Here is a 27,488-nt window from a genome sequence, read left to right as displayed (position 1 = left end):
TAGTACAGAAGCCTTCCATAATGTAATGGTAGGCACCTTGAACACTTAATCCAGTGATCCCTGTTCACATCTCAGTTTGACCTTCCTGAGCTGTAAGATTATTGTTTGCCTTTACTTGTTGGAATTTTTGGTTTGAAAAATGTAATATTTAAGAACTTACTGTGACTTATTACCCTATAGATAAGTATTTATGCATATGTAGCAGTGCGAGTGTGTATGACTATATTAAAATATAAACATATAAATCATAACTAAACATAGCTAGTAGAGGTGAAAATAACAAAGAGTTGATGCCTATCCACATTTGAATCATGAGTATCTTTTCCTCTTTTTTCTATATATTCAGAAATTGAGATAGTTGTTTTTTGCTCATTGTTTTTGTAACAATATAGCTGATTTATACAGTGCGCATGAGTTGTGTATAGTGGTGAAAAGAAAATCAGATCAGTATCTACCTATAATACATCTAATCAAAAGATTATACTTTATGATTGCAGATTGACTCTTGGACATCTGTCTGAGGACCTTTCTACTACACAATTCCAACACTAATGTTCAGAATGACAAATCTTGTATCTCAATAATGCTGCAATTTTGATTCCTCTAGTTTTGTTTTGAGGACTGCGTCTACTTTAAAATGTGCTATCTTGTCCTGATGAATAACAGGAAGGTTAAAAAGGTAGTGTTGTGAATTAGCTCTCTGAAATGTGTTTGAGAAAAACAGGATATGATTTAAAAATGTCTAGGTATTTTGACAAGACCTTTGTGTCACATGTATTGCACATTTTGAGTTTCTACAACTTGCAAACAGCTGAAAGACATTTAGAAAACAATAATGTAATGACTACTTCAGCCTACTGGCATTTGCTGTGTGCAATCAATGAGCAAAGCTGACAGATGAGTAGTAGTTCATGAGCAACAAAACGGCCCACTAAAGATGAAGTCAGATAATTTAATTCAAATTTCAAAGAGCTAACCATTATACCATGGAACCACCTCTACCAGAGACAGAGATACTGCTGCAGCAATTTGTAAATGTAAAAGGTTTTATTGTTGTACAATCAAAAACGAACAACATTTTATAACTTTCATAATATGGTAATCTTTTACATATTTAAAATACTTATGGAAGGATGCCATTCAAAAAATACAAATAGCATTATAACTCTTTTTACTATTAATATCCAATTGGGATATAGTTTTTGCAGCAACAATACAGCTACCCACTGAGGCATTCATTTATTTCACAATGGCAAAAAATCTAAACTCATGGAGGGTTCCATGCTGTAATGGTCAGCACTCTGGACTCTGAATCCAGTGATCCGATTTCAAATCTCGGTGGGACCTTCCAACCTTTTAGAATTTAATATGCCATTGACTTTTAAGAATTTTAGTCTCAGAAAATATAATCTTCACTTTATATACTTATACATATAAACTTGTATATAGCTATCGATGTCTATGTAGCCATATCTTTCTTTGTAGCTCCATGAAAATATAAAATACAAATGATTAAATATTGAATCTGTAGAGGTGAAAATCAGAAACAGATGTTGTCTATCCACATTTTAACACAAGTAGATTTTCCTCTATCTTCTCTATGTCCAGGAAATGAGATAGTTACTTTTTGCTCATTTCTTTCTGACCATATTCTTTACTTCTACAGTGCATTTCATATGTTAATTATTTTGAAAGAGAAAACAAGATTAATACCTATGATACGTCTAATCAAATGAGAGTATTTTTTGATTGTGGAATTACCATTGAAAATCAGTGTGAAGTTTGTTTCCTTTTTCAGTTTCAAGGTTAACATCAAAACTGTATTTCTTCAATCGCAGTAATACCCACTTTTGATTCCTCTACTCATGGTTTATGGAGGCTTGTTAATTAAATTATGCCCCATTTACATTATCAGTAAACAGAAGATTTAAAAATGTAGTGTCTTGAGTAATCCTTCTGAAATGAGTTTGAAAAACCCCCTGATATATTTGTAAAATGGCCCCACAGCGATTTGAACTCAGATAGCTGGATTCAAAGGCCCAAGTGCTAACCATTACATCATAGAACCACTCATGCTAAAAAAAAAAAGCACAAATTGCTGCAGCAATTTTGAAATATGGTAGTTTTTAATATTACGCAAACTAAGATGAACAGCATTTTATTAATTTCATATTTTGGTAAACATTTGCATATTTAAAACTGCTTGGAAAGGATGTTGCCCAAAGCAGTTATATAACATTAAACTTTGTTGGATATTCCTTACCACATGGGGTATCTTTTTGCAATAACATATAAGCGGCAAACTGAGGAATTATCTTCGGTAACAATGGAAACTTCACACTAGTACAGAAGCCGTCCATAATGTAATGGTAGGCACCTTGAACACTTAATCCAGTGATCCCTGTTCAAATTTCAGTTTGACCTTCCTGAGCTGTAAGATTATTGTTTGCCTTTACTTGTTGGAATGTTTGGTTTGAAAAATGTAATATTTAAGAACTTACTGTGACTTATTACCCTATAGATAAGTATTTATGCATATGTAGCAGTGCGAGTGTGTATGACTATATTAAAATATAAACATATAAATCATAACTAAATATAGCTAGTAGAGGTGAAAATAACAAAGAGTTGATGTTTATCCACATTTGAATCATGAGTATCTTTTCCTCTTTTTTCTATATATTCAGAAATTGAGATAGTTGTTTTTTGCTCATTGTTTTTGTACCAATATAGCTGATTTATACAGTGCGCATGAGTTGTGTATAGTGGTGAAAAGAAAATCAGATCAGTATCTACCTATAATACATCTAATCAAAAGATTATACTTTATGATTGCAGATTGACTCTTGGAAATCTGTCTGAGGACCTTTGTACTACACATTTCCAACACTAATGTTCAGAATGACAAATCTTGTATCTCAATAATGCTGTAATTTTGATTCCTCTAGTTTTGTTTTGAGGACTGCGTCTACTTTAAAATGTGCTATCTTGTCCTGATCAATAACAGGAAGGTTAAAAAGGTAGTGTTGTGAATTAGCTCTCTGAAATGTGTTTGAGAGAAACAGGATATGATTTAAAAATGTCTAGGTATTTTGACAAGACCTTTGTGTCACATGTATTGCACATTTTGAGTTTCTACAACTTGCAAACAGCTGAAAGACATTTAGAAAACAATAATGTAATGACTATTTCAGCCTACTGGTATTTGCTGTGTGCAATCAATGAGCACAGCTGACAGATGAGTAGTAGTTCATGAGCAACAAAACGGCCCACTAAAGATGAAGTCAGTTAATTTAATTCAAATTTCAAAGAGCTAACCATTATACCATGGAACCACCTCTACCAGAGACAGAGATACTGCTGCAGCAATTTGTAAATTTAAAAGGTTTTATTGTTGTACAATCAAAAACGAACAACATTTTATAACTTTCATAATATGGTAAACTTTTACATATTTAAAATACTTATGGAAGGATGCCATTCAAAAAATACAAATAGCATTATAGCTCTTTTTACTATTAATATCCAATTGGGATATAGTTTTTGCAGCAACAATAAAGCTACCAACTGAGGCATTCTCTTCTTTCACAATGGCAAAAAATCTCAACTCATGGAGGTTTCCATGGTGTAATTGTCAGCACTCTGGACTCTGAATCCAGTGATCCGAGTTCAAATCTCGGTGGGACCTTCCAACCTTTTAGAATTTAATATGCCATTGACTTTTAAGAATTTTAGTCTCAGAAAATATAATCTTCACTTTATATACTTATACATATAAACTTGTATATAGCTATCGATGTGTATGTAGCCATATCTTTCTTTGTAGCTCCATGAAAATATAAAATACAAATGATTAAATATTGAATCTGTAGAGGTGAAAATCAGAAACAGATGTTGTCTATCCACATTTTAACACAAATAGATTTTCCTCTATCTTCTCCATGTCCAGGAAATTAGATAGTTTCTTTTTGCTCATTTCTTTCTGACCATATTCTTTACTTCTACAGTGCATTTCATATGTTAATTATTTTGAAAGAGAAAACAAGATTAATACCTATGATACGTCTAATCAAATGAGAGTATTTTTTGATTGTGGAATTACCATTGAAAATCAGTGTGAAGTTTGTTTCCTTTTTCAGTTTCAAGGTTAACATCAAAACTGTATTTCTTCAATCACAGTAATACCCCACTTTTGATTCCTCTACTCATGGTTTATGGAGGCTTGTTAATTAAATCATGCCCCATTTACATTATCAGTAAACAGAAGATTAAAAAATGTAGTGTCTTGAGTAATCCTTCTGAAATGAGTTTGAAAAAACCCCTGATACATTTGTAAAATGGCCCCACAGCGATTTGAACTCAGATAGCTGGATTCAAAGGCGCAAGTGCTAACCATTACATCATAGAACCACTCATGATTAAAAAAAAGCACAGATTGCTGCAGCAATTTGGAAAGATGGTAGTTTTTAATATTACGCAAACTAAGATGAACTGCATTTTATTACTTTCATATTTTGGTAAACATTTGCATATTTAAAACGGCTTGGAAAGGATGTTGCCCAAAGCAGTTATATAACATTAAACTTTGTTGGATATTACTTACCACATGGGATATCTTTTTGCAATAACATATAAGCGGCAAACTGAGGAATTCTCTTCGGTCACAATGGAAACTTCACACTAGTACAGAAGCCTTCCATAATGTAATGGTAGGCACCTTGAACACTTAATCCAGTGATCCCTGTTCACATCTCAGTTTGACCTTCCTGAGCTGTAAGATTATTGTTTGCCTTTACTTGTTGGAATTTTTGGTTTGAAAAATGTAATATTTAAGAACTTACTGTGACTTATTACCCTATAGATAAGTATTTATGCATATGTAGCAGTGCGAGTGTGTATGACTATATTAAAATATAAACATATAAATCATAACTAAACATAGCTAGTAGAGGTGAAAATAACAAAGAGTTGATGCCTATCCACATTTGAATCATGAGTATCTTTTCCTCTTTTTTCTATATATTCAGAAATTGAGATAGTTGTTTTTTGCTCATTGTTTTTGTAACAATATAGCTGATTTATACAGTGCGCATGAGTTGTGTATAGTGGTGAAAAGAAAATCAGATCAGAATCTACCTATAATACATCTAATCAAAAGATTATACTTTATGATTGCAGATTGACTCTTGGACATCTGTCTGAGGACCTTTCTACTACACAATTCCAACACTAATGTTCAGAATGACAAATCTTGTATCTCAATAATGCTGCAATTTTGATTCCTCTAGTTTTGTTTTGAGGACTGCGTCTACTTTAAAATGTGCTATCTTGTCCTGATCAATAACAGGAAGGTTAAAAAGGTAGTGTTGTGAATTAGCTCTCTGAAATGTGTTTGAGAAAAACAGGATATGATTTAAAAATGTCTAGGTATTTTGACAAGACCTTTGTGTCACATGTATTGCACATTTTGAGTTTCTACAACTTGCAAACAGCTGAAAGACATTTAGAAAACAATAATGTAATGACTACTTCAGCCTACTGGCATTTGCTGTGTGCAATCAATGAGCAAAGCTGACAGATGAGTAGTAGTTCATGAGCAACAAAACGGCCTACTAAAGATGAAGTCAGATAATTTAATTCAAATTTCAAAGAGCTAACCATTATACCATGGAACCACCTCTGCCAGAGACAGAGATACTGCTGCAGCAATTTGTAAATGTAAAAGGTTTTATTGTTGTACAATCAAAAACGAACAACATTTTATAACTTTCATAATATGGTAATCTTTTACATATTTAAAATACTTATGGAAGGATGCCATTCAAAAAATACAAATAGCATTATAACTCTTTTTACTATTAATATCCAATTGGGATATAGTTTTTGCAGCAACAATACAGCTACCCACTGAGGCATTCATTTATTTCACAATGGCAAAAAATCTAAACTCATGGAGGGTTCCATGCTGTAATGGTCAGCACTCTGGACTCTGAATCCAGTGATCCGATTTCAAATCTCGGTGGGACCTTCCAACCTTTTAGAATTTAATATGCCATTGACTTTTAAGAATTTTAGTCTCAGAAAATATAATCTTCACTTTATATACTTATACATATAAACTTGTATATAGCTATCGATGTCTATGTAGCCATATCTTTCTTTGTAGCTCCATGAAAATATAAAATACAAATGATTAAATATTGAATCTGTAGAGGTGAAAATCAGAAACAGATGTTGTCTATCCACATTTTAACACAAGTAGATTTTCCTCTATCTTCTCTATGTCCAGGAAATGAGATAGTTACTTTTTGCTCATTTCTTTCTGACCATATTCTTTACTTCTACAGTGCATTTCATATGTTAATTATTTTGAAAGAGAAAACAAGATTAATACCTATGATACGTCTAATCAAATGAGAGTATTTTTTTATTGTGGAATTACCATTGAAAATCAGTGTGAAGTTTGTTTCCTTTTTCAGTTTCAAGGTTAACATCAAAACTGTATTTCTTCAATCGCAGTAATACCCCACTTTTGATTCCTCTACTCATGGTTTATGGAGGCTTGTTAATTAAATTATGCCCCATTTACATTATCAGTAAACAGAAGATTTAAAAATGTAGTGTCTTGAGTAATCCTTCTGAAATGAGTTTGAAAAACCCCCTGATATATTTGTAAAATGGCCCCACAGCGATTTGAACTCAGATAGCTGGATTCAAAGGCCCAAGTGCTAACCATTACATCATAGAACCACTCATGCTAAAAAAAAAAAGCACAAATTGCTGCAGCAATTTTGAAATATGGTAGTTTTTAATATTACGCAAACTAAGATGAACAGCATTTTATTAATTTCATATTTTGGTAAACATTTGCATATTTAAAACTGCTTGGAAAGGATGTTGCCCAAAGCAGTTATATAACATTAAACTTTGTTGGATATTCCTTACCACATGGGGTATCTTTTTGCAATAACATATAAGCGGCAAACTGAGGAATTATCTTCGGTAACAATGGAAACTTCACACTAGTACAGAAGCCGTCCATAATGTAATGGTAGGCACCTTGAACACTTAATCCAGTGATCCCTGTTCAAATTTCAGTTTGACCTTCCTGAGCTGTAAGATTATTGTTTGCCTTTACTTGTTGGAATGTTTGGTTTGAAAAATGTAATATTTAAGAACTTACTGTGACTTATTACCCTATAGATAAGTATTTATGCATATGTAGCAGTGCGAGTGTGTATGACTATATTAAAATATAAACATATAAATCATAACTAAATATAGCTAGTAGAGGTGAAAATAACAAAGAGTTGATGTTTATCCACATTTGAATCATGAGTATCTTTTCCTCTTTTTTCTATATATTCAGAAATTGAGATAGTTGTTTTTTGCTCATTGTTTTTGTACCAATATAGCTGATTTATTGTAGTGCTTTCCTCTTATTTAGTTTCTAAGCACTAACATAACACAACAGAAATGCACTTCTGAGGTCAAAGAAGACTTTTATTGTTATTTTATTCTTCCCCAACCACAATGTTTATGAATGAATGACGAATTAGTAGCTTTCAAGTCCGCGTTAATCAAACAAAATATATCAGTTTGCAATATACACAGCAGGTTATATTTATAAGATATTGAATGCAAAGCAAAACAAATACTTCACCGTGTAGGAACTATTTACAGCTACATCTTTCTAAGGTCTGCAAGCTGAGACCCCTGTCAGCCGCGAGAAAGAGTGTCATCTACCCACACGGGATGCTGGCAACTGGCGCCAAGCTCCAGCACGAGGTCCGGCAGATTCGAATCTGACTCTCTGCAGCCTGTTACATTCGTTACAAAGGTGTGCCCCCTCCTCTCAGACCTGGGAAACTGAGCAAGCCTTTTGGAGACTGGCCAGGTCTCCAAGACTACTCCTGTTCCCAAGCTCAAGGGAAGAGAAACAACGCCCATGTACTCTCTCTTATCAGGTCTAGTCTACTGTGAGAGCAAAACATCTTGGTTCATCTGGTGCAAAAACACAGCTTGGAAAAATACAGCAATGTCTAACTCCACGTTAAAGGCAATGGGCAGCTAACCTAAATATCAAATGCAATGTCATGTTGAAGGCAATAGGCAGCTAACCTAAATATCAAATGCAATGTCATGTTAAAGGCAATAGGCAGCTAACCTAAATATCAAATGCAATGTCTAGTGTCATGTCAAAGCCAATAGGCATCTAAGCTGAATACAAAATACAATGTCTTATATCATGTCAAAGCCCATAGGCAGTTAAGCTGAATACAAAGTGTAATATATGATATCATGTCAAAGCCAATAGGCAGCGGAGCTGAATACAAAATGTAATATATGATATCATGTCAAAGCCAATAGGCAGAATATCTAATAGCATGTCAAAGTCAATAGGCATGCAATGTCAAAGCCAATAGGCGGCTAGACTGGATACAGCATGTCAAAGCCAATAGGCAGAATACAGAATGTAATGACTAATGCAATGTCAAAGCCCATAGGCGGCTAAACTGAATACAGAAAGCAATGGCTAATGCCATGTCAAAGCCAATAGGCGGCTCAACTGAACAAAACATACCATGTGCTACTGGTGAACATTGAGCAACTAATATGCGCAGTGGTGAAACACAAAGTCATTGGTCAAAACAAAACTCCATCAAATAGCAGGACATTCCGCCCTTTGACCAATGAATTTTTGTTTCACATATCTCATATTTCAAACAAACAAAAAAAACATTATCAGCAAATCAAATTTCAATGATCAAAGCAATCCCTGTAAAGCAATAGAAGTGAATTAACACATTGATCTCATAACCTTTCACATCAGATACATCTACATAGAAAAGACTGGGCAATTTTTTTTTTTTTTTTTTTTTTTCTGAATGAGTCTCTAATTCAACAGTGTTAGCAATTTGATGTGGCATGAGTTCTGCTCATGTAAAGGTGCACGGTCCACCTGAAAGGTTTGCTGGAAGATAAGCAAAAGTCAGAGTTCCATACGAGAGGGAAAAAAAAAAACACAGCAAACAAGTTGAACTTGAACTGAAGGCGCAGTTTGCGCAAAATGGATCCATGGGGCTGGCACTTTACTCAGCCAGGTTCAGGTTGGGGATTCGGTCCCTTCCCCGACCCCACACGCACACACCGGAAGGGGGACCACACAGCGCACTCAGGGACAGTGGCGAAACGTGGTAGGATCTGCAAAAGAAACAAGTATGACTTTTCTTGCAAATAACATTTTTCATTTAAACTGCACCCTTCCTCTTTCTTTCCCTGTTTTATAATCAGCAGGACGTTTTTGGGGCCCTTTGTTATATTTTCTGCAGGTTCTGGAGGGTCACTTGGGGCTTCAGCCCACACATCAGTACTGAGGTTTTTATCTGCTGCGCCACAGCTTCCTTTTTCTTGCACTGTCAGAAGGGCTGGGGCAGACTCATTCTTTACCAAACCTCCATTCACTGCACTTTTGTCAATTTGGGCCATTCTGTCTCCAATTTGTATGAATGAATCAGATTCTTTTCTAGGTATCAGCATAATTTCGATTTTTCCTTGGTAATTTGCAGCAATCACTCTCCCTAAAACCTGATCAATTTGCCATTTCTGTTCTGGCAACTTTCCTCTCCCCAACTGCTCTGTGACTGCTTGCATGACAGATTGCTTTTGTGCATGCTGCACAGTTTTTATCAAATCTAGGGGAATGTGCATCTCTCTCATCTCTGCCCACCTGTAAGTGGCTTTTTCACATTTCTGGTGCACCCACATAGCCATCCCCACTAAGGCAGAATTCTGGGTGAACACTTCTCTCTCTGCATTTTTCTCATTAACATCTGCAAGGTAATTGAACCAGTTAGGTGCTAAAACATTATCAAAGAACCAAAAATCAGCATAAAAATGACACATCTCACGTAGCTCTTGCTTTAAAATCTGACACACATTATACAACTCCATTCCTTCTACGGTGCCAGAAAACAACATTTCAGTCAATGAATCATTAGTAAAACAAACATGCTTTTTATCTTCAGTGGACACGAATTCAAATGGTGCACACAATTTCATTGGTAATTCTTTTATCTGTGGTACTCTAGCCCTGTCTTGCAAGTACCAGATCCATTGTATGATTCTAGCTAGGGGCACTATTTTCCTTCCCTGTTCTTGATTTAAATGTACATAAGTATTTCCTTCTTGCACTGCGCAGAAACCTAAAGTCTGCATTATTTCATTTGCCAAATCACAAGCGCGCAACTGCATATAATTTTTCACAGTGACCATATACAAAAGTGTTAGGATTTCACTCAAATGAGGGCTATTCTTTTTCCAAAAATCAAACAAGCTAATGAAACTCGGGGTGTCTTGCTCTAAAATCCTTCGTTTTACTTTTCGTAAATCACATTCTGGTCTCTCGTCCCTGTTATCAGTTAAGGAATGCACTTTGGCTGCCAAAAACCCTGGCTCACACGGAAACTCAGTGCAGCTCGGAGCTGTCTTAACCCCCTCATTACTGGAATGGGACAAGGAAGATTCTTCAAAAACAGCCCTTTTATAACTTTCCGTCGGGCTAATTTGCTCACGTAAATTCCTATTTTCATGTTCCAACTTCCTACATTTCTCCTGCATTTCTCTGTAAGCAGATAAAGGTATCCAGACCTTTCTGTCATCATTACTTCCAAAACACACGTTTTCTACATATATACAACAGGAATTATTTCTCAAAACATTATCAGGCCTTTTAGCTACACATGCATTTTCTTCTGTAATTCCCCAAACAGAAAACAATTCACAGTTTTTCTTAGCACCATCAGGCAGTTCATCAACACATGTATTCTCAGACATGGTCTGCCGTGCTACTGTGATTCTCCAAACAGAAAACAATTTCTGTAATTCTCCAAACAACAAAAAAACAATTACACTTTCTAAAGTGTGCACTTAGAAATCTACTAACTCGTCAAACCCCTTCTTAATCACCTCTTAATGACCGACACCCCACGACCTCTGGTACCAATTGTAGTGCTTTCCTCTTATTTAGTTTCTAAGCACTAACATAACACAACAGAAATGCACTTCTGAGGTCAAAGAAGACTTTTATTGTTATTTTATTCTTCCCCAACCACAATGTTTATGAATGAATGACGAATTAGTAGCTTTCAAGTCCGCGTTAATCAAACAAAATATATCAGTTTGCAATATACACAGCAGGTTATATTTATAAGATATTGAATGCAAAGCAAAACAAATACTTCACCGTGTAGGAACTATTTACAGCTACATCTTTCTAAGGTCTGCAAGCTGAGACCCCTGTCAGCCGCGAGAAAGAGTGTCATCTACCCACACGGGATGCTGGCAACTGGCGCCAAGCTCCAGCACGAGGTCCGGCAGATTCGAATCTGACTCTCTGCAGCCTGTTACATTCGTTACAAAGGTGTGCCCCCTCCTCTCAGACCTGGGAAACTGAGCAAGCCTTTTGGAGACTGGCCAGGTCTCCAAGACTACTCCTGTTCCCAAGCTCAAGGGAAGAGAAACAACGCCCATGTACTCTCTCTTATCAGGTCTAGTCTACTGTGAGAGCAAAACATCTTGGTTCATCTGGTGCAAAAACACAGCTTGGAAAAATACAGCAATGTCTAACTCCACGTTAAAGGCAATGGGCAGCTAACCTAAATATCAAATGCAATGTCATGTTGAAGGCAATAGGCAGCTAACCTAAATATCAAATGCAATGTCATGTTAAAGGCAATAGGCAGCTAACCTAAATATCAAATGCAATGTCTAGTGTCATGTCAAAGCCAATAGGCATCTAAGCTGAATACAAAATACAATGTCTTATATCATGTCAAAGCCCATAGGCAGTTAAGCTGAATACAAAGTGTAATATATGATATCATGTCAAAGCCAATAGGCAGCGGAGCTGAATACAAAATGTAATATATGATATCATGTCAAAGCCAATAGGCAGAATATCTAATAGCATGTCAAAGTCAATAGGCATGCAATGTCAAAGCCAATAGGCGGCTAGACTGGATACAGCATGTCAAAGCCAATAGGCAGAATACAGAATGTAATGACTAATGCAATGTCAAAGCCCATAGGCGGCTAAACTGAATACAGAAAGCAATGGCTAATGCCATGTCAAAGCCAATAGGCGGCTCAACTGAACAAAACATACCATGTGCTACTGGTGAACATTGAGCAACTAATATGCGCAGTGGTGAAACACAAAGTCATTGGTCAAAACAAAACTCCATCAAATAGCAGGACATTTATACAGTGCGCATGAGTTGTGTATAGTGGTGAAAAGAAAATCAGATCAGTATCTACCTATAATACATCTAATCAAAAGATTATACTTTATGATTGCAGATTGACTCTTGGAAATCTGTCTGAGGACCTTTGTACTACACATTTCCAACACTAATGTTCAGAATGACAAATCTTGTATCTCAATAATGCTGCAATTTTGATTCCTCTAGTTTTGTTTTGAGGACTGCGTCTACTTTAAAATGTGCTATCTTGTCCTGATCAATAACAGGAAGGTTAAAAAGGTAGTGTTGTGAATTAGCTCTCTGAAATGTGTTTGAGAGAAACAGGATATGATTTAAAAATGTCTAGGTATTTTGACAAGACCTTTGTGTCACATGTATTGCACATTTTGAGTTTCTACAACTTGCAAACAGCTGAAAGACATTTAGAAAACAATAATGTAATGACTATTTCAGCCTACTGGTATTTGCTGTGTGCAATCAATGAGCACAGCTGACAGATGAGTAGTAGTTCATGAGCAACAAAACGGCCCACTAAAGATGAAGTCAGTTAATTTAATTCAAATTTCAAAGAGCTAACCATTATACCATGGAACCACCTCTACCAGAGACAGAGATACTGCTGCAGCAATTTGTAAATTTAAAAGGTTTTATTGTTGTACAATCAAAAACGAACAACATTTTATAACTTTCATAATATGGTAAACTTTTACATATTTAAAATACTTATGGAAGGATGCCATTCAAAAAATACAAATAGCATTATAGCTCTTTTTACTATTAATATCCAATTGGGATATAGTTTTTGCAGCAACAATAAAGCTACCAACTGAGGCATTCTCTTCTTTCACAATGGCAAAAAATCTCAACTCATGGAGGTTTCCATGGTGTAATTGTCAGCACTCTGGACTCTGAATCCAGTGATCCGAGTTCAAATCTCGGTGGGACCTTCCAACCTTTTAGAATTTAATATGCCATTGACTTTTAAGAATTTTAGTCTCAGAAAATATAATCTTCACTTTATATACTTATACATATAAACTTGTATATAGCTATCGATGTGTATGTAGCCATATCTTTCTTTGTAGCTCCATGAAAATATAAAATACAAATGATTAAATATTGAATCTGTAGAGGTGAAAATCAGAAACAGATGTTGTCTATCCACATTTTAACACAAATAGATTTTCCTCTATCTTCTCCATGTCCAGGAAATTAGATAGTTTCTTTTTGGTCATTTCTTTCTGACCATATTCTTAACTTCTACAGTGCATTTCATATGTTAATTATTTTGAAAGAGAAAACAAGATTAATACCTATGATACGTCTAATCAAATGAGAGTATTTTTTGATTGTGGAATTACCATTGAAAATCAGTGTGAAGTTTGTTTCCTTTTTCAGTTTCAAGGTTAACATCAAAACTGTATTTCTTCAATCGCAGTAATACCCCACTTTTGATTCCTCTACTCATGGTTTATGGAGGCTTGTTAATTAAATCATGCCCCATTTACATTATCAGTAAACAGAAGATTAAAAAATGTAGTGTCTTGAGTAATCCTTCTGAAATGAGTTTGAAAAAACCCCTGATACATTTGTAAAATGGCCCCACAGCGATTTGAACTCAGATAGCTGGATTCAAAGGCGCAAGTGCTAACCATTACATCATAGAACCACTCATGATTAAAAAAAAGCACAGATTGCTGCAGCAATTTGGAAAGATGGTAGTTTTTAATATTACGCAAACTAAGATGAACTGCATTTTATTACTTTCATATTTTGGTAAACATTTGCATATTTAAAACGGCTTGGAAAGGATGTTGCCCAAAGCAGTTATATAACATTAAACTTTGTTGGATATTACTTACCACATGGGATATCTTTTTGCAATAACATATAAGCGGCAAACTGAGGAATTCTCTTCGGTCACAATGGAAACTTCACACTAGTACAGAAGCCTTCCATAATGTAATGGTAGGCACCTTGAACACTTAATCCAGTGATCCCTGTTCACATCTCAGTTTGACCTTCCTGAGCTGTAAGATTATTGTTTGCCTTTACTTGTTGGAATTTTTGGTTTGAAAAATGTAATATTTAAGAACTTACTGTGACTTATTACCCTATAGATAAGTATTTATGCATATGTAGCAGTGCGAGTGTGTATGACTATATTAAAATATAAACATATAAATCATAACTAAACATAGCTAGTAGAGGTGAAAATAACAAAGAGTTGATGCCTATCCACATTTGAATCATGAGTATCTTTTCCTCTTTTTTCTATATATTCAGAAATTGAGATAGTTGTTTTTTGCTCATTGTTTTTGTAACAATATAGCTGATTTATACAGTGCGCATGAGTTGTGTATAGTGGTGAAAAGAAAATCAGATCAGTATCTACCTATAATACATCTAATCAAAAGATTATACTTTATGATTGCAGATTGACTCTTGGACATCTGTCTGAGGACCTTTCTACTACACAATTCCAACACTAATGTTCAGAATGACAAATCTTGTATCTCAATAATGCTGCAATTTTGATTCCTCTAGTTTTGTTTTGAGGACTGCGTCTACTTTAAAATGTGCTATCTTGTCCTGATCAATAACAGGAAGGTTAAAAAGGTAGTGTTGTGAATTAGCTCTCTGAAATGTGTTTGAGAAAAACAGGATATGATTTAAAAATGTCTAGGTATTTTGACAAGACCTTTGTGTCACATGTATTGCACATTTTGAGTTTCTACAACTTGCAAACAGCTGAAAGACATTTAGAAAACAATAATGTAATGACTACTTCAGCCTACTGGCATTTGCTGTGTGCAATCAATGAGCAAAGCTGACAGATGAGTAGTAGTTCATGAGCAACAAAACGGCCCACTAAAGATGAAGTCAGATAATTTAATTCAAATTTCAAAGAGCTAACCATTATACCATGGAACCACCTCTGCCAGAGACAGAGATACTGCTGCAGCAATTTGTAAATTTAAAAGGTTTTATTGTTGTACAATCAAAAACGAACAACATTTTATAACTTTCATAATATGGTAATCTTTTACATATTTAAAATACTTATGGAAGGATGCCATTCAAAAAATACAAATAGCATTATAACTCTTTTTACTATTAATATCCAATTGGGATATAGTTTTTGCAGCAACAATACAGCTACCCACTGAGGCATTCATTTATTTCACAATGGCAAAAAATCTAAACTCATGGAGGGTTCCATGCTGTAATGGTCAGCACTCTGGACTCTGAATCCAGTGATCCGATTTCAAATCTCGGTGGGACCTTCCAACCTTTTAGAATTTAATATGCCATTGACTTTTAAGAATTTTAGTCTCAGAAAATATAATCTTCACTTTATATACTTATACATATAAACTTGTATATAGCTATCGATGTCTATGTAGCCATATCTTTCTTTGTAGCTCCATGAAAATATAAAATACAAATGATTAAATATTGAATCTGTAGAGGTGAAAATCAGAAACAGATGTTGTCTATCCACATTTTAACACAAGTAGATTTTCCTCTATCTTCTCTATGTCCAGGAAATGAGATAGTTACTTTTTGCTCATTTCTTTCTGACCATATTCTTTACTTCTACAGTGCATTTCATATGTTAATTATTTTGAAAGAGAAAACAAGATTAATACCTATGATACGTCTAATCAAATGAGAGTATTTTTTGATTGTGGAATTACCATTGAAAATCAGTGTGAAGTTTGTTTCCTTTTTCAGTTTCAAGGTTAACATCAAAACTGTATTTCTTCAATCGCAGTAATACCCCACTTTTGATTCCTCTACTCATGGTTTATGGAGGCTTGTTAATTAAATTATGCCCCATTTACATTATCAGTAAACAGAAGATTTAAAAATGTAGTGTCTTGAGTAATCCTTCTGAAATGAGTTTGAAAAACCCCCTGATATATTTGTAAAATGGCCCCACAGCGATTTGAACTCAGATAGCTGGATTCAAAGGCCCAAGTGCTAACCATTACATCATAGAACCACTCATGCTAAAAAAAAAAAGCACAAATTGCTGCAGCAATTTTGAAATATGGTAGTTTTTAATATTACGCAAACTAAGATGAACAGCATTTTATTAATTTCATATTTTGGTAAACATTTGCATATTTAAAACTGCTTGGAAAGGATGTTGCCCAAAGCAGTTATATAACATTAAACTTTGTTGGATATTCCTTACCACATGGGGTATCTTTTTGCAATAACATATAAGCGGCAAACTGAGGAATTATCTTCGGTAACAATGGAAACTTCACACTAGTACAGAAGCCATCCATAATGTAATGGTAGGCACCTTGAACACTTAATCCAGTGATCCCTGTTCAAATTTCAGTTTGACCTTCCTGAGCTGTAAGATTATTGTTTGCCTTTACTTGTTGGAATGTTTGGTTTGAAAAATGTAATATTTAAGAACTTACTGTGACTTATTACCCTATAGATAAGTATTTATGCATATGTAGCAGTGCGAGTGTGTATGACTATATTAAAATATAAACATATAAATCATAACTAAATATAGCTAGTAGAGGTGAAAATAACAAAGAGTTGATGTTTATCCACATTTGAATCATGAGTATCTTTTCCTCTTTTTTCTATATATTCAGAAATTGAGATAGTTGTTTTTTGCTCATTGTTTTTGTACCAATATAGCTGATTTATACAGTGCGCATGAGTTGTGTATAGTGGTGAAAAGAAAATCAGATCAGTATCTACCTATAATACATCTAATCAAAAGATTATACTTTATGATTGCAGATTGACTCTTGGAAATCTGTCTGAGGACCTTTGTACTACACATTTCCAACACTAATGTTCAGAATGACAAATCTTGTATCTCAATAATGCTGCAATTTTGATTCCTCTAGTTTTGTTTTGAGGACTGCGTCTACTTTAAAATGTGCTATCTTGTCCTGATCAATAACAGGAAGGTTAAAAAGGTAGTGTTGTGAATTAGCTCTCTGAAATGTGTTTGAGAAAAACAGGATATGATTTAAAAATGTCTAGGTATTTTGACAAGACCTTTGTGTCACATGTATTGCACATTTTGAGTTTCTACAACTTGCAAACAGCTGAAAGACATTTAGAAAACAATAATGTAATGACTATTTCAGCCTACTGGTATTTGCTGTGTGCAATCAATGAGCACAGCTGACAGATGAGTAGTAGTTCATGAGCAACAAAACGGCCCACTAAAGATGAAGTCAGTTAATTTAATTCAAATTTCAAAGAGCTAACCATTATACCATGGAACCACCTCTACCAGAGACAGAGATACTGCTGCAGCAATTTGTAAATTTAAAAGGTTTTATTGTTGTACAATCAAAAACGAACAACATTTTATAACTTTCATAATATGGTAAACTTTTACATATTTAAAATACTTATGGAAGGATGCCATTCAAAAAATACAAATAGCATTATAGCTCTTTTTACTATTAATATCCAATTGGGATATAGTTTTTGCAGCAACAATAAAGCTACCAACTGAGGCATTCTCTTCTTTCACAATGGCAAAAAATCTCAACTCATGGAGGTTTCCATGGTGTAATTGTCAGCACTCTGGACTCTGAATCCAGTGATCCGAGTTCAAATCTCGGTGGGACCTTCCAACCTTTTAGAATTTAATATGCCATTGACTTTTAAGAATTTTAGTCTCAGAAAATATAATCTTCACTTTATATACTTATACATATAAACTTGTATATAGCTATCGATGTGTATGTAGCCATATCTTTCTTTGTAGCTCCATGAAAATATAAAATACAAATGATTAAATATTGAATCTGTAGAGGTGAAAATCAGAAACAGATGTTGTCTATCCACATTTTAACACAAATAGATTTTCCTCTATCTTCTCCATGTCCAGGAAATTAGATAGTTTCTTTTTGGTCATTTCTTTCTGACCATATTCTTAACTTCTACAGTGCATTTCATATGTTAATTATTTTGAAAGAGAAAACAAGATTAATACCTATGATACGTCTAATCAAATGAGAGTATTTTTTGATTGTGGAATTACCATTGAAAATCAGTGTGAAGTTTGTTTCCTTTTTCAGTTTCAAGGTTAACATCAAAACTGTATTTCTTCAATCACAGTAATACCCCACTTTTGATTCCTCTACTCATGGTTTATGGAGGCTTGTTAATTAAATCATGCCCCATTTACATTATCAGTAAACAGAAGATTAAAAAATGTAGTGTCTTGAGTAATCCTTCTGAAATGAGTTTGAAAAAACCCCTGATACATTTGTAAAATGGCCCCACAGCGATTTGAACTCAGATAGCTGGATTCAAAGGCGCAAGTGCTAACCATTACATCATAGAACCACTCATGATTAAAAAAAAGCACAGATTGCTGCAGCAATTTGGAAAGATGGTAGTTTTTAATATTACGCAAACTAAGATGAACTGCATTTTATTACTTTCATATTTTGGTAAACATTTGCATATTTAAAACGGCTTGGAAAGGATGTTGCCCAAAGCAGTTATATAACATTAAACTTTGTTGGATATTACTTACCACATGGGATATCTTTTTGCAATAACATATAAGCGGCAAACTGAGGAATTCTCTTCGGTCACAATGGAAACTTCACACTAGTACAGAAGCCTTCCATAATGTAATGGTAGGCACCTTGAACACTTAATCCAGTGATCCCTGTTCACATCTCAGTTTGACCTTCCTGAGCTGTAAGATTATTGTTTGCCTTTACTTGTTGGAATTTTTGGTTTGAAAAATGTAATATTTAAGAACTTACTGTGACTTATTACCCTATAGATAAGTATTTATGCATATGTAGCAGTGCGAGTGTGTATGACTATATTAAAATATAAACATATAAATCATAACTAAACATAGCTAGTAGAGGTGAAAATAACAAAGAGTTGATGCCTATCCACATTTGAATCATGAGTATCTTTTCCTCTTTTTTCTATATATTCAGAAATTGAGATAGTTGTTTTTTGCTCATTGTTTTTGTAACAATATAGCTGATTTATACAGTGCGCATGAGTTGTGTATAGTGGTGAAAAGAAAATCAGATCAGTATCTACCTATAATACATCTAATCAAAAGATTATACTTTATGATTGCAGATTGACTCTTGGACATCTGTCTGAGGACCTTTCTACTACACAATTCCAACACTAATGTTCAGAATGACAAATCTTGTATCTCAATAATGCTGCAATTTTGATTCCTCTAGTTTTGTTTTGAGGACTGCGTCTACTTTAAAATGTGCTATCTTGTCCTGATCAATAACAGGAAGGTTAAAAAGGTAGTGTTGTGAATTAGCTCTCTGAAATGTGTTTGAGAAAAACAGGATATGATTTAAAAATGTCTAGGTATTTTGACAAGACCTTTGTGTCACATGTATTGCACATTTTGAGTTTCTACAACTTGCAAACAGCTGAAAGACATTTAGAAAACAATAATGTAATGACTACTTCAGCCTACTGGCATTTGCTGTGTGCAATCAATGAGCAAAGCTGACAGATGAGTAGTAGTTCATGAGCAACAAAACGGCCCACTAAAGATGAAGTCAGATAATTTAATTCAAATTTCAAAGAGCTAACCATTATACCATGGAACCACCTCTGCCAGAGACAGAGATACTGCTGCAGCAATTTGTAAATGTAAAAGGTTTTATTGTTGTACAATCAAAAACGAACAACATTTTATAACTTTCATAATATGGTAATCTTTTACATATTTAAAATACTTATGGAAGGATGCCATTCAAAAAATACAAATAGCATTATAACTCTTTTTACTATTAATATCCAATTGGGATATAGTTTTTGCAGCAACAATACAGCTACCCACTGAGGCATTCATTTATTTCACAATGGCAAAAAATCTAAACTCATGGAGGGTTCCATGCTGTAATGGTCAGCACTCTGGACTCTGAATCCAGTGATCCGATTTCAAATCTCGGTGGGACCTTCCAACCTTTTAGAATTTAATATGCCATTGACTTTTAAGAATTTTAGTCTCAGAAAATATAATCTTCACTTTATATACTTATACATATAAACTTGTATATAGCTATCGATGTGTATGTAGCCATATCTTTCTTTGTAGCTCCATGAAAATATAAAATACAAATGATTAAATATTGAATCTGTAGAGGTGAAAATCAGAAACAGATGTTGTCTATCCACATTTTAACACAAATAGATTTTCCTCTATCTTCTCCATGTCCAGGAAATTAGATAGTTTCTTTTTGGTCATTTCTTTCTGACCATATTCTTAACTTCTACAGTGCATTTCATATGTTAATTATTTTGAAAGAGAAAACAAGATTAATACCTATGATACGTCTAATCAAATGAGAGTATTTTTTGATTGTGGAATTACCATTGAAAATCAGTGTGAAGTTTGTTTCCTTTTTCAGTTTCAAGGTTAACATCAAAACTGTATTTCTTCAATCGCAGTAATACCCCACTTTTGATTCCTCTACTCATGGTTTATGGAGGCTTGTTAATTAAATCATGCCCCATTTACATTATCAGTAAACAGAAGATTAAAAAATGTAGTGTCTTGAGTAATCCTTCTGAAATGAGTTTGAAAAAACCCCTGATACATTTGTAAAATGGCCCCACAGCGATTTGAACTCAGATAGCTGGATTCAAAGGCGCAAGTGCTAACCATTACATCATAGAACCACTCATGATTAAAAAAAAGCACAGATTGCTGCAGCAATTTGGAAAGATGGTAGTTTTTAATATTACGCAAACTAAGATGAACTGCATTTTATTACTTTCATATTTTGGTAAACATTTGCATATTTAAAACGGCTTGGAAAGGATGTTGCCCAAAGCAGTTATATAACATTAAACTTTGTTGGATATTACTTACCACATGGGATATCTTTTTGCAATAACATATAAGCGGCAAACTGAGGAATTCTCTTCGGTCACAATGGAAACTTCACACTAGTACAGAAGCCTTCCATAATGTAATGGTAGGCACCTTGAACACTTAATCCAGTGATCCCTGTTCACATCTCAGTTTGACCTTCCTGAGCTGTAAGATTATTGTTTGCCTTTACTTGTTGGAATTTTTGGTTTGAAAAATGTAATATTTAAGAACTTACTGTGACTTATTACCCTATAGATAAGTATTTATGCATATGTAGCAGTGCGAGTGTGTATGACTATATTAAAATATAAACATATAAATCATAACTAAACATAGCTAGTAGAGGTGAAAATAACAAAGAGTTGATGCCTATCCACATTTGAATCATGAGTATCTTTTCCTCTTTTTTCTATATATTCAGAAATTGAGATAGTTGTTTTTTGCTCATTGTTTTTGTAACAATATAGCTGATTTATACAGTGCGCATGAGTTGTGTATAGTGGTGAAAAGAAAATCAGATCAGTATCTACCTATAATACATCTAATCAAAAGATTATACTTTATGATTGCAGATTGACTCTTGGACATCTGTCTGAGGACCTTTCTACTACACAATTCCAACACTAATGTTCAGAATGACAAATCTTGTATCTCAATAATGCTGCAATTTTGATTCCTCTAGTTTTGTTTTGAGGACTGCGTCTACTTTAAAATGTGCTATCTTGTCCTGATCAATAACAGGAAGGTTAAAAAGGTAGTGTTGTGAATTAGCTCTCTGAAATGTGTTTGAGAAAAACAGGATATGATTTAAAAATGTCTAGGTATTTTGACAAGACCTTTGTGTCACATGTATTGCACATTTTGAGTTTCTACAACTTGCAAACAGCTGAAAGACATTTAGAAAACAATAATGTAATGACTACTTCAGCCTACTGGCATTTGCTGTGTGCAATCAATGAGCAAAGCTGACAGATGAGTAGTAGTTCATGAGCAACAAAACGGCCCACTAAAGATGAAGTCAGATAATTTAATTCAAATTTCAAAGAGCTAACCATTATACCATGGAACCACCTCTGCCAGAGACAGAGATACTGCTGCAGCAATTTGTAAATGTAAAAGGTTTTATTGTTGTACAATCAAAAACGAACAACATTTTATAACTTTCATAATATGGTAATCTTTTACATATTTAAAATACTTATGGAAGGATGCCATTCAAAAAATACAAATAGCATTATAACTCTTTTTACTATTAATATCCAATTGGGATATAGTTTTTGCAGCAACAATACAGCTACCCACTGAGGCATTCATTTATTTCACAATGGCAAAAAATCTAAACTCATGGAGGGTTCCATGCTGTAATGGTCAGCACTCTGGACTCTGAATCCAGTGATCCGATTTCAAATCTCGGTGGGACCTTCCAACCTTTTAGAATTTAATATGCCATTGACTTTTAAGAATTTTAGTCTCAGAAAATATAATCTTCACTTTATATACTTATACATATAAACTTGTATATAGCTATCGATGTCTATGTAGCCATATCTTTCTTTGTAGCTCCATGAAAATATAAAATACAAATGATTAAATATTGAATCTGTAGAGGTGAAAATCAGAAACAGATGTTGTCTATCCACATTTTAACACAAGTAGATTTTCCTCTATCTTCTCTATGTCCAGGAAATGAGATAGTTACTTTTTGCTCATTTCTTTCTGACCATATTCTTTACTTCTACAGTGCATTTCATATGTTAATTATTTTGAAAGAGAAAACAAGATTAATACCTATGATACGTCTAATCAAATGAGAGTATTTTTTGATTGTGGAATTACCATTGAAAATCAGTGTGAAGTTTGTTTCCTTTTTCAGTTTCAAGGTTAACATCAAAACTGTATTTCTTCAATCGCAGTAATACCCCACTTTTGATTCCTCTACTCATGGTTTATGGAGGCTTGTTAATTAAATTATGCCCCATTTACATTATCAGTAAACAGAAGATTTAAAAATGTAGTGTCTTGAGTAATCCTTCTGAAATGAGTTTGAAAAACCCCCTGATATATTTGTAAAATGGCCCCACAGCGATTTGAACTCAGATAGCTGGATTCAAAGGCCCAAGTGCTAACCATTACATCATAGAACCACTCATGCTAAAAAAAAAAAGCACAAATTGCTGCAGCAATTTTGAAATATGGTAGTTTTTAATATTACGCAAACTAAGATGAACAGCATTTTATTAATTTCATATTTTGGTAAACATTTGCATATTTAAAACTGCTTGGAAAGGATGTTGCCCAAAGCAGTTACATAACATTAAACTTTGTTGGATATTCCTTACCACATGGGGTATCTATTTGCAATACCATATAAGCGGCAAACTGAGGAATTATCTTCGGTAACAATGGAAACTTCACACTAGTACAGAAGCCGTCCATAATGTAATGGTAGGCACCTTGAACACTTAATCCAGTGATCCCTGTTCAAATTTCAGTTTGACCTTCCTGAGCTGTAAGATTATTGTTTGCCTTTACTTGTTGGAATGTTTGGTTTGAAAAATGTAATATTTAAGAACTTACTGTGACTTATTACCCTATAGATAAGTATTTATGCATATGTAGCAGTGCGAGTGTGTATGACTATATTAAAATATAAACATATAAATCATAACTAAATATAGCTAGTAGAGGTGAAAATAACAAAGAGTTGATGTTTATCCACATTTGAATCATGAGTATCTTTTCCTCTTTTTTCTATATATTCAGAAATTGAGATAGTTGTTTTTTGCTCATTGTTTTTGTACCAATATAGCTGATTTATACAGTGCGCATGAGTTGTGTATAGTGGTGAAAAGAAAATCAGATCAGTATCTACCTATAATACATCTTATCAAAAGATTATACTTTATGATTGCAGATTGACTCTTGGAAATCTGTCTGAGGACCTTTGTACTACACATTTCCAACACTAATGTTCAGAATGACAAATCTTGTATCTCAATAATGCTGCAATTTTGATTCCTCTAGTTTTGTTTTGAGGACTGCGTCTACTTTAAAATGTGCTATCTTGTCCTGATCAATAACAGGAAGGTTAAAAAGGTAGTGTTGTGAATTAGCTCTCTGAAATGTGTTTGAGAGAAACAGGATATGATTTAAAAATGTCTAGATATTTTGACAAGACCTTTGTGTCACATGTATTGCACATTTTGAGTTTCTACAACTTGCAAACAGCTGAAAGACATTTAGAAAACAATAATGTAATGACTATTTCAGCCTACTGGTATTTGCTGTGTGCAATCAATGAGCACAGCTGACAGATGAGTAGTAGTTCATGAGCAACAAAACGGCCCACTAAAGATGAAGTCAGTTAATTTAATTCAAATTTCAAAGAGCTAACCATTATACCATGGAACCACCTCTACCAGAGACAGAGATACTGCTGCAGCAATTTGTAAATTTAAAAGGTTTTATTGTTGTACAATCAAAAACGAACAACATTTTATAACTTTCATAATATGGTAAACTTTTACATATTTAAAATACTTATGGAAGGATGCCATTCAAAAAATACAAATAGCATTATAGCTCTTTTTACTATTAATATCCAATTGGGATATAGTTTTTGCAGCAACAATAAAGCTACCAACTGAGGCATTCTCTTCTTTCACAATGGCAAAAAATCTCAACTCATGGAGGTTTCCATGGTGTAATTGTCAGCACTCTGGACTCTGAATCCAGTGATCCGAGTTCAAATCTCGGTGGGACCTTCCAACCTTTTAGAATTTAATATGCCATTGACTTTTAAGAATTTTAGTCTCAGAAAATATAATCTTCACTTTATATACTTATACATATAAACTTGTATATAGCTATCGATGTGTATGTAGCCATATCTTTCTTTGTAGCTCCATGAAAATATAAAATACAAATGATTAAATATTGAATCTGTAGAGGTGAAAATCAGAAACAGATGTTGTCTATCCACATTTTAACACAAATAGATTTTCCTCTATCTTCTCCATGTCCAGGAAATTAGATAGTTTCTTTTTGCTCATTTCTTTCTGACCATATTCTTAACTTCTACAGTGCATTTCATATGTTAATTATTTTGAAAGAGAAAACAAGATTAATACCTATGATACGTCTAATCAAATGAGAGTATTTTTTGATTGTGGAATTACCATTGAAAATCAGTGTGAAGTTTGTTTCCTTTTTCAGTTTCAAGGTTAACATCAAAACTGTATTTCTTCAATCACAGTAATACCCCACTTTTGATTCCTCTACTCATGGTTTATGGAGGCTTGTTAATTAAATCATGCCCCATTTACATTATCAGTAAACAGAAGATTAAAAAATGTAGTGTCTTGAGTAATCCTTCTGAAATGAGTTTGAAAAAACCCCTGATACATTTGTAAAATGGCCCCACAGCGATTTGAACTCAGATAGCTGGATTCAAAGGCGCAAGTGCTAACCATTACATCATAGAACCACTCATGATTAAAAAAAAGCACAGATTGCTGCAGCAATTTGGAAAGATGGTAGTTTTTAATATTACGCAAACTAAGATGAACTGCATTTTATTACTTTCATATTTTGGTAAACATTTGCATATTTAAAACGGCTTGGAAAGGATGTTGCCCAAAGCAGTTATATAACATTAAACTTTGTTGGATATTACTTACCACATGGGATATCTTTTTGCAATAACATATAAGCGGCAAACTGAGGAATTCTCTTCGGTCACAATGGAAACTTCACACTAGTACAGAAGCCTTCCATAATGTAATGGTAGGCACCTTGAACACTTAATCCAGTGATCCCTGTTCACATCTCAGTTTGACCTTCCTGAGCTGTAAGATTATTGTTTGCCTTTACTTGTTGGAATTTTTGGTTTGAAAAATGTAATATTTAAGAACTTACTGTGACTTATTACCCTATAGATAAGTATTTATGCATATGTAGCAGTGCGAGTGTGTATGACTATATTAAAATATAAACATATAAATCATAACTAAACATAGCTAGTAGAGGTGAAAATAACAAAGAGTTGATGCCTATCCACATTTGAATCATGAGTATCTTTTCCTCTTTTTTCTATATATTCAGAAATTGAGATAGTTGTTTTTTGCTCATTGTTTTTGTAACAATATAGCTGATTTATACAGTGCGCATGAGTTGTGTATAGTGGTGAAAAGAAAATCAGATCAGTATCTACCTATAATACATCTAATCAAAAGATTATACTTTATGATTGCAGATTGACTCTTGGACATCTGTCTGAGGACCTTTCTACTACACAATTCCAACACTAATGTTCAGAATGACAAATCTTGTATCTCAATAATGCTGCAATTTTGATTCCTCTAGTTTTGTTTTGAGGACTGCGTCTACTTTAAAATGTGCTATCTTGTCCTGATCAATAACAGGAAGGTTAAAAAGGTAGTGTTGTGAATTAGCTCTCTGAAATGTGTTTGAGAAAAACAGGATATGATTTAAAAATGTCTAGGTATTTTGACAAGACCTTTGTGTCACATGTATTGCACATTTTGAGTTTCTACAACTTGCAAACAGCTGAAAGACATTTAGAAAACAATAATGTAATGACTACTTCAGCCTACTGGCATTTGCTGTGTGCAATCAATGAGCAAAGCTGACAGATGAGTAGTAGTTCATGAGCAACAAAACGGCCCACTAAAGATGAAGTCAGATAATTTAATTCAAATTTCAAAGAGCTAACCATTATACCATGGAACCACCTCTGCCAGAGACAGAGATACTGCTGCAGCAATTTGTAAATGTAAAAGGTTTTATTGTTGTACAATCAAAAACGAACAACATTTTATAACTTTCATAATATGGTAATCTTTTACATATTTAAAATACTTATGGAAGGATGCCATTCAAAAAATACAAATAGCATTATAACTCTTTTTACTATTAATATCCAATTGGGATATAGTTTTTGCAGCAACAATACAGCTACCCACTGAGGCATTCATTTATTTCACAATGGCAAAAAATCTAAACTCATGGAGGGTTCCATGCTGTAATGGTCAGCACTCTGGACTCTGAATCCAGTGATCCGATTTCAAATCTCGGTGGGACCTTCCAACCTTTTAGAATTTAATATGCCATTGACTTTTAAGAATTTTAGTCTCAGAAAATATAATCTTCACTTTATATACTTATACATATAAACTTGTATATAGCTATCGATGTCTATGTAGCCATATCTTTCTTTGTAGCTCCATGAAAATATAAAATACAAATGATTAAATATTGAATCTGTAGAGGTGAAAATCAGAAACAGATGTTGTCTATCCACATTTTAACACAAGTAG

At 33.9% G+C, this 27,488-nt stretch overlaps 1 protein-coding gene and 4 non-coding genes across 8 annotated transcripts; 4 read left to right on the top strand and 1 right to left on the bottom strand.

Annotated features, from left to right (window-relative positions):
• The first annotated feature begins 3,615 nt into the window (after positions 1 to 3,615).
• TRNAQ-CUG (transfer RNA glutamine (anticodon CUG)) lies at positions 3,616 to 3,688 on the top strand. Its single transcript has one exon. It is a non-coding gene; the product is annotated as a tRNA-Gln (tRNA).
• A 3,835-nt stretch (positions 3,689 to 7,523) lies between these two features.
• On the bottom strand, positions 7,524 to 12,253 carry LOC138265963 (uncharacterized). Of its 4 annotated transcripts, XR_011199445.1 has the most exons (5): positions 11,704 to 12,253; positions 11,246 to 11,657; positions 9,731 to 9,833; positions 8,122 to 9,204; positions 7,530 to 8,075 (listed from the first exon to the last, which is right to left on the bottom strand). XR_011199445.1 is itself a non-coding variant. In XM_069214189.1 (2 exons), the coding sequence occupies exons 1-2, from the start codon at positions 10,834 to 10,836 to the stop codon at positions 9,093 to 9,095; spliced, it is 1,218 nt and encodes a 405-aa protein (XP_069070290.1). In that variant the 5' UTR covers positions 10,837 to 11,237; the 3' UTR covers positions 8,844 to 9,092. The 4 variants fall into 4 exon arrangements, 1 of the variants encoding a protein (XP_069070290.1); XR_011199444.1 differs by lacking the exon at positions 11,704 to 12,253 and having other exon boundaries at positions 7,524 to 8,075; positions 11,246 to 11,691; XR_011199446.1 differs by lacking the exons at positions 9,731 to 9,833; positions 11,704 to 12,253 and having other exon boundaries at positions 7,525 to 8,075; positions 11,246 to 11,691.
• Positions 12,254 to 13,137: 884 nt separating this feature from the next.
• On the top strand, positions 13,138 to 13,210 carry TRNAQ-CUG (transfer RNA glutamine (anticodon CUG)). The gene has a single exon. It is a non-coding gene; the product is annotated as a tRNA-Gln (tRNA).
• A 4,609-nt stretch (positions 13,211 to 17,819) lies between these two features.
• On the top strand, positions 17,820 to 17,892 carry TRNAQ-CUG (transfer RNA glutamine (anticodon CUG)). The gene has a single exon. It is a non-coding gene; the product is annotated as a tRNA-Gln (tRNA).
• Positions 17,893 to 24,841: 6,949 nt separating this feature from the next.
• TRNAQ-CUG (transfer RNA glutamine (anticodon CUG)) lies at positions 24,842 to 24,914 on the top strand. The gene has a single exon. It is a non-coding gene; the product is annotated as a tRNA-Gln (tRNA).
• Positions 24,915 to 27,488: the final 2,574 nt, after the last annotated feature.

The sequence above is a fragment of the Pleurodeles waltl genome, chromosome 2_1 (genome assembly GCF_031143425.1).
Source record: "Pleurodeles waltl isolate 20211129_DDA chromosome 2_1, aPleWal1.hap1.20221129, whole genome shotgun sequence".
NCBI lineage: Eukaryota > Metazoa > Chordata > Amphibia > Caudata > Salamandridae > Pleurodeles > Pleurodeles waltl.
This window is presented reverse-complemented; position numbering and strand designations above follow the sequence as displayed.